The sequence below is a fragment of the Theropithecus gelada genome, chromosome 10 (assembly GCF_003255815.1).
Source record: "Theropithecus gelada isolate Dixy chromosome 10, Tgel_1.0, whole genome shotgun sequence".
In the NCBI taxonomy this organism is placed as follows: domain Eukaryota; kingdom Metazoa; phylum Chordata; class Mammalia; order Primates; family Cercopithecidae; genus Theropithecus; species Theropithecus gelada.
In genome coordinates this window covers 8,010,723-8,018,541 of record NC_037678.1, presented here as the reverse complement: position 1 = coordinate 8,018,541, position 7,819 = coordinate 8,010,723, and the positions used below count along the sequence as shown (strand labels likewise).

Here is a 7,819-nt window from a genome sequence, read left to right as displayed (position 1 = left end):
CAGTTGCAATAACGGAGAAGACAATTACCAAGTAAGCATACAGCAAGCTTGTATCAATTATGAAAGAAACATTACAGGGTCATGGGGTGGCAGAGGTCTTCTTTCCATAGGCTCTCAGGGATGGCCTCTTTGAGGAAGCAACATTAAAGCTCAGACCAAAAACGCCAATAAGCAACAAATTGGCACAGCACGTGCAAAAACCCAGGGGGGAAAAAGCACCTTGCCTCAGAGAAACAGAAAGAGCTTTAGGTCAGCACCAGCCAGACCACGTGGCCCACACAGGTTAAGAAGTCTGCTTTTTGTTTTAGAAGCTACCTGATAAAGCCACTGGAGGGAATGCAGTGGATGTGGGGGCTATCGTGGGCGTGTGAGACATGATCTAAATTTTAAACGGACTTAAAAAGAACATTCTACCACATGGGTGGAGAACAGAAGCAGCGGCAAGATGAGAAGGAGGGCAACCAAACAGGAGAGCCCATAACAGCCCAGGTAAGAGCTGCTGGGGGCTGAACTAGGAGCAGAGACGATGAGAAGGGGATGGGCTCACCTGGATGAGCGAGTGTGGACGGAAATGGGTTTGCCTTGGGTGAGGGGTGGACAGAGGTGGGCTCACCCACGGGAAGCGTGGACGAAGACAGGCTCGCCCCGGTAGAGTGGGAAGACAGAAGAGCGCCTCCTGCGTCCTCGGAGCCTCACGACCTCCCGAGCCTGGGACCAGGGGCCACCGGGGCTCACACCTAACCGTGCGGCCGCTCCTGGGGACCCTCGGCCGCCGCCAACCCCCAAACACCTCCTGGCGATGCCTGACCGCCCCCGGTCTCGCCTCCCGGAGCCCCTCACCTGCGTAACCCGGGGGGCTCGGGATACGGTCGTCCCGTTCCCGCGCCGGCCGCTTCCTCCTGCGCGCCACCATCTTGGCGCCCGGAAACGCGGGGTCCGCCAGAAGTTGTGGTTCGGCGCCGGCGCGAGCGCGTTTCCGTGGCGTCTGTCCCGCCCCCTGGCTCCAGGCCCGCCTCTCCGGCCCCGCCCGCCAGGGCCCAACCTTCATCAGCTGAGTCAAATCAGCGCGCCAAGTGGGAGGGAACGTCAGCGTTGACCCCGGCCAGTCACGAGTGCGAACTCAGCTTTCCACTCATGCATTCACACCTTGAATAGGCACTGTGAGAGAAATCCAGGATGGCTGCTAGGTTTTCAGTCGGGGCAACTAAGAGGATGGTGTTGCCATTGACTGAGATGGGGAGACCGCAGGAGAGGGGCCAGCTTGGGGAAAATCAAGTGGATCAGTTCTCTGTGGGCCATGGTGAGACGCCCATTAGGCCTCTCAGGGGAGATGTCAGGTGGGCAGTTCCACATGAGACTCAGTAGTCAACTTTTGTTTTCCTGCAGTCTCACTCTGTTGCCCAGGCTGGAGTACAGTGGCATGATCACAGCTCACTGCTACCTCTGTCTCCTGGGTGCAAATGATCCTCCACTTTAGCCTCCTGAGTAGCTGAGGTCATTTTTCGTTTTTGTTTTTGTAGAGATAGGGCCTCACTCTATTGCCCAAGCTGGTCTCGAACTCCTTACGCTCAAGTAATCTTCCTGCCCCAGCATCCCAAACTGCTGGGACTACAGGCATAAGCCACCATGCCCAGCAGATAGTCAACTTTTTTTTTTTCTTTTGAGAGTCTCACTCTGTTGCCCAGGCTGGAGTGCAGTGGCGTGATTTCACCTCACTGCAACCTCCACCTCCCGGATTCAAGTGATTCTCCTGCCTCAGCCCCCAAGTAGCTGGGATTACAGGTGCCCACCACCACGCCCCTCTAATTTTTGTAATTTTTGGTAGAGACGGGGTTTTACCATGTTCGTCAGGCTGGTCTCAAACTCCTGACCTCATGTGATCTGCCTGCCTCGGCCTTGCAAACTGCTGGGATTACAGGAGTGAGTGAACGTGCTGGCCCCAACAGGCAACTTTTAATGTGGTGTGTCAAGACTCCCAGAGAATGTTCCACACACAGAAAATGGGGAAGTGACAGTCTTTGAAAGCCTAGGCCCAGAAATGGCAAAGTCACATCTGGTCAAAGTAGTAACAGAGCACACTTGGGTTCAGGATGGGCATGGGACCCCATCTTCTGAAGAAAGGAGTATCAAATAATTTGCATCCCTGGAGGGGAGCAGTGGCTCATGCCTGTAACCCCAACACTTTGAGAGGCCGAAGCAGGAGGATCACTTGGGCCCAGGAGTTAAAGACCATCCTGGGTATCATATCAAGAACCTATTTTTTAAATAATTAAGTTGCACTCCAAATGTTGAAATCCCTGAAGATCAAAACCCTTGGCTGGGTGTGGTGGCTCATGCCTGTAATTCCAACTTTGGGAGGCTGAGGAAGGCAGACCACCTGAGGTCAGGAGTTCAAGACCAGCCTGTGCAACATGGTGAAACCCCATCTCTACAAAAATTAGCCAGGCATGGTGATGCACGCCTGTAGTCCCAGCTAATTGGGAGGCTGAGGTAGGAGGATTATTTGAGTCTGGCTGCGGAGGTTGCAGTGAGCCAAGATAGTGCCCCTACACTTCAATCTGGGCAATAAAGTGAGACTTTGTCTCAAAAAAAAAAAGATAACTCAAAGGTAGGAATACCAAATGTTTATTCAGAAATGGATAATACATAATCACCCTTCATCCCTTAATGCCTCTTCCTCTCCTTCTGCACGGGAGACACAGACGGGTAACACAGGGGCATGGGAAGTGAAGGAGGACACAGGACTAGCCCACCACCTTCTCTTCCCGGTCTCCCAAGATTACTGCTTATAGAGTAGAGGCAGCAAACAGGTCCCCTCAATGTACCAGATGGTCACCTACAGCACCAGCTCCAGATGGCCACGTGGCTGCAGCTGGACTCAATCAAACTCTGTGACAACCAGAAGATCCCCGCTTTGGGATCAGAGGGAGGGTAAAGCCATGCAGGCAGGATATTTACCGTCCCCACCCTAAGCAGAGTCCAAGCACTGAGTCCCCTGTTCCCAGTACCTGAAAAACCAGGTCCTACTGCCTTCTGGATGCTCTCTTGGGCCAGGAAGGGTAAAGTGTGGGAGGAATGTCTTCCAGCTGCTAACGAGAAGTCTGCACCCACTTGAAGGGGTTAAGAGAATAAAAAGCAGCATTCTTTAAAGAACTGGAAGTGGAGCACCACCAGGCCCCTTCCTTGGACTTTCCCGGCCTGGACAGCCTCAGAGTCTGCAGACTGAAGCTGAGTTCAAACCCTGGGTCCTTCCTGCCTGACAGACTGACCTCTGGAAACATGAGTCTCTGAGTTTTTCTTCACTGGGTCAGCCTCAAGCAAGTCTCGGGAACTCTTGAGTATCTCTGGCATGCGCCTTTCCCAGCACTTGCTACTGATTTTGCAGAGCTCCCAGAACTGTGCTCCCCAACTGGTTCCAGCTCTGCCAGCCTGGATTCCCTTCATTCCCAGCAAACCAGCAGGGGACCACTCAGTGACACCAGGGACAACACTGGCCTGGTCATTCAGGGACTGCCCCTGGGCTCTGTAGTTTTGTCCCAACTGCCTGTGCCTATACTGGGGAAACAGCTTGCCTGGTAGAGCTGCCCTGCTCCCTTGACTCCTCCTCTGCCAAGGCAGGAAAATAACCCTCTGGTCATGGATGGATGGGTCACTCACGTAAGTGGGAACAAACAGTGCCCCTTGGTGGCAGCTGGATATATGCCTCCAGGCACTCCTGACCACTGTCCTGTAGACAACTTAGGCCAGAAATGGAGAGCCAGGAGCAAACCGACCTCTTCCATTCAAATAAGCTCCAAACCCACAGCATTGCAGAATGGGAGGCTGAACCTTTGAAAGGCCCAACCAGAGGAGAGCTGGCAGCTGCACAAAACCAGGGTGTGATGAGTGCCAGGCGAGGTGAGAACCAGGAGGGCTCACAGCACAACCCCCTCCTAGCAGAGACATCCAGAAGGGAAAGAGAGCTAGGGTAGGGCATTCAGCACAACTCAAGGAAAAGGGAAAGGTGAACTCTGGAGCATTTCCTCTGGGCGGAGACAGCACGGGCCTCCAAGCCAAGAGCTTGGACACTCTTCCCAGCGGTGAGCCTCATCCTGCCCTTGCCATTAGTGAGGCCTGGAGCCACTGGGGAGAGGACAAGAGGCCTGAGACCTGCTCCCCACCCAGGCACCTCCAATGACCAGGCAGAGGAGCGGCACAGCTCTCAGGCCGACCTGGCTCCCATCAGGATATCAGGGTTTTCCATCCCCTCCGTTGTCTGAAAAGCTTAATACACACAAAGGACAGGCAGCCCATCGGCCCCTGGAAAAAGCAGGGTCCTTCAGACAGCCCCCGCCCTGCATCCCATGGGGCCACAAGAAAGCCACCCAGAGAATTCAGTGTACCATTTCCAGATAAGAAATCAGCTTGGGGCTGAGGCTGGCGGAGGCACACTGAAAAACACAAGCCTAACTTGGTGATGAGATGGAGAAGAAACATACTACAGGAAACGTTAACGTACAGAGAAAGCACATGGCAGAACACAACACAGAAATGCGGGTCCCATCCAGTGAGGAAGCTCTTTACCCATGGTGACCCTTCCCACAATCAGGGGTCTCCAGTCCGATGGCCCGTTGGTCATAAGCTTTGCCTTGGGGAAACAGAGCCACCCTCCTCTGCCCCCACTTCCAGCTGCCTCATTCCCCTGCTCAAAGCTTGATTTTGAATTCTGTGGGCTGCGTGGTCACAGAGGCCCCTGAGGACTTGAAGAGTGCCTTCAGGATGGTGTCAGGGTCCACTTCGGCAGGGGGGTTGGAGGAGGAGGCAGAGTTCACCCTGCGAGGCAGCTCACTCTCCTTTTTCACCGATGGGCTGTCACTCAGCCGCCTGTGGAGAGCAGAGAAGGGTAAAAAAAAAAAAACCTAATTGGGGAACAAAAAGAGGGGTAGCATCTGGCTCTGTCTCCATCAGAGCCAATCATGAGGTGGAGTTCTGTGTTCCTAGGATGATGATAATGCACACAGCTGGGAGACCCAAGCAGCCACCTTCCACTCAGATATTTCTAAATCAGAAGGCTGAGAACGAGATCATAATGCTAGCCCCTGTAGGGTCAACCCCTGGGGAAATGACAAAGCAAACCATTTTGGTTGAGTTTAAGCATTTGAAACAACCAGCTGCCATTAGAACAAAGGAAACGGGATGGGGGGATGAAGGGGAGCTGTGATGCAGGCAGTTTACCCATTAGAATAAAAAGAGATGGACGGAGTTCCCTCTCCCCAGCACCCCGCCTTTGGAACTCACAGCAGGATGGGCTGGTCTGAGGTGATAACGTTCCCATTCATGTGAAGGTTGCACTTCATCGGCTGCCCTGAAAAACCAGAGAAAGAAAAAGGCTCTGCTCTGAGACCTCAGCTCCTCACACAAGAGGACAAGGGCTGTACCTCCATTATCAACGGTCAACACACCCACCACGGCGGTTCTGGCTCCGCAGATGGAGACCTGGCTGCTAGGTTCCAATCAAGCCAGACACTAAGAAAATCCAAAGCGTGAGGAAACCTCAGCAATGGCGCACCAAGAGGCAAAGTGGCCACAAACCTTGCTTCATACAGGAGGAGATGAGTGAAAGTGAAGGAGAAATGAGACTCAATGTGAAGCCATCCAAGTAGTAAGGGAAAAGGTTTATGCTCTCAAATTCAGTGAAAAGATGATGAAAAGCATTCGCACAGGCTTCTACTCTATCTACACAGGATGAAGCACTAGGAAGACCACACTCCCACTGCATACAAAGCACAGCGTGTGTAATGGCAATAGCACAAAAAAGAGGAAGAAGAAACAAGGCCATCTGGGAGTAACATTTCCATGTCTTACTCGAGTTAAGTTAGTGAATACATCATGAAAGGAATTAAAATATTAGGAAAAAAATGGGAAAGAAAAGCCACTGAAGAGGAACAAAAAAGTAAAATGCGGTCAGGCGCGGTGGCTCACGACTGTAATCCCAGCACTTTGGGAGGCCAAGGCGGGCGGATCACAAGATCAGGAGATCAAGACCATCCGGGCTAACACGGTGAAACCCCGTCTCTACTAAAAATACAAAAAATTCGCCAAGCATGGTGGTGGGCACCTGTAGTCCCGGCTACTCGGGAGGCTGAGGCAGGAGAATGGTGTGAACCTCGGAGGCGGAGCTGCAGTGAGCAGAGACCGCGCGCCACTGCACTCCAGCCTGGGCAACAGAGCGAGACTCCGTCTCAAACAAACAAAGTAAAATGGAAGAAACAAACCTAATTATCAATATTAAATATGAATGGCTTAAATAATCCAATCCAAAGACAGATTGTCAGATTGAATTAAAATTTTAAAAAGACACATTTTTCTTTCTTTTTTTTTGAAATGGAGTTTCACTCTTATTGCCCAGGCTGGAGAGCAGTGGCACGATCTCAGCTCACGGCAACCTCTGCCTCCCAGGTGCAAGTGATTCTCCTGCCTCAGCCTCCCGTTTAGCTGGGATTACAGGCATGTACCACCATGCCTGGCTAATTTTGTAAAGTAGAGATGGAGTTTCCTCATATTGGTCAAGCTAGTCTTGAACTCCCAATCAGGTGATTCTCCTGGCTCAGCCTCCCAAAGTGCTGGGATTACAGGCGTGAGACACTACGCCCAGCCTAGGAAACACATTTTTACAGTCGATGAGAGAAAAAGATTGAAAGTAAGAGTGGGCCAGGCATGGTGGCTCATGCCTGTAATCCCAGCACTTGGCAAGGCTGAGATGGGCAGATCACTTGAAGCCAGCTGATTGAGAGCAGCCTGGCCCGCATGGCAGAAACCCCATTTCTGCTAAAAATACTAAAAATTAGCCAGGTGTGGTAGTGCGCGCCTGTAGTCTCAGCCACTCAGGAGGCTAAGGCACGAGAATCACTTGAACCTGGGAGGCAGACGTTGCAGTGAGCCAAGATCATGCCCCCGCATTCCAGCCTGGGTGACAGAGCGAGACTCCATCTCAAAAAAAAAAAAAAAAAAAAAAGCGTGAACAAAGATATATTACCCAAACAGCAACCCTAGGAAAGCTGGTCTTTTACTTATTAGCTATTAGTAATATAAAATGAAATAGACTTTAAAACAACAATAAAAAAGTTACTAGAGGTAAAGAGGGATTTAAATTTAATTAAAGGGTCAATTCATCAGGAAGAATATAATCAAACATATATGCAAGTAACAACAGAGCCTCAAATATATGAAATAAAAATACACAGAAGTGAAAAGAACAGACAAACAGTAATAAAGATCTTACCGGGCGCAGTGGCTCATGCCTCTAATCCCAGCACTTTGGAAGGCCTAGGCAGACGGATCACTTGAGGTCAGGACTTTGAAACTAGCCTGGCCAACATGGTAAAAACCCCATCTCTACTAAAAATACAAAAATTAGCTGGGCGTGACAGCGTGCACCTGTAATCCCAGCTACTTGGGAGGCTGAGACAGGAGAACTGCTTGAACCCAGAAGGGAGAGGTTGCTGTGAGTCAAGATCATGCCACTGCACTCCAGCCTGGGCGACAGAGGGAGACTCCGTCTCAAAAAAACAAAACAAAACACTCCATATTTCACTTTCAATACTAGATAGAACCAGGCAGATCAACAATGAAACAACACTTGAACAACATGACAAAGCAACTAGACATAATAGACATGTACAGAACACTCCACCCACAACAAGAAAATACATATTCTCCTTAAACACTCAAAGAAGAAAAGAAAATCTGGAAAATTCATGAATATATGGAAATTGAAACAATCCTAAATAACCAGTGGGTCACAGGAGAAATCACAAGGGAAATTAGAAAATAATTCAAG

The 7,819-nt window shown here is 50.7% G+C and overlaps 1 protein-coding gene across 3 annotated transcripts in view; it reads right to left on the bottom strand.

Annotated features, from left to right (window-relative positions):
- Positions 1-2,609: 2,609 nt before the first annotated feature.
- The window catches only part of POLDIP3 (DNA polymerase delta interacting protein 3), a 30,287-nt gene continuing 25,077 nt past the window's right edge, over positions 2,610-7,819 (bottom strand). For 2 of the 3 annotated variants that reach the window (XM_025399404.1, XM_025399405.1), the window contains 2 exons: positions 5,278-5,344; positions 2,610-4,863 (listed from right to left, as the gene is read on the bottom strand). In XM_025399404.1, coding sequence (XP_025255189.1) covers positions 4,686-4,863; positions 5,278-5,344 — 245 coding nt within the window. In that variant the 3' untranslated portion in view covers positions 2,610-4,685. The remainder of the gene's footprint in view (positions 4,864-5,277; positions 5,345-7,819) is intronic. The other variant, XM_025399406.1, reaches the window with a different exon arrangement.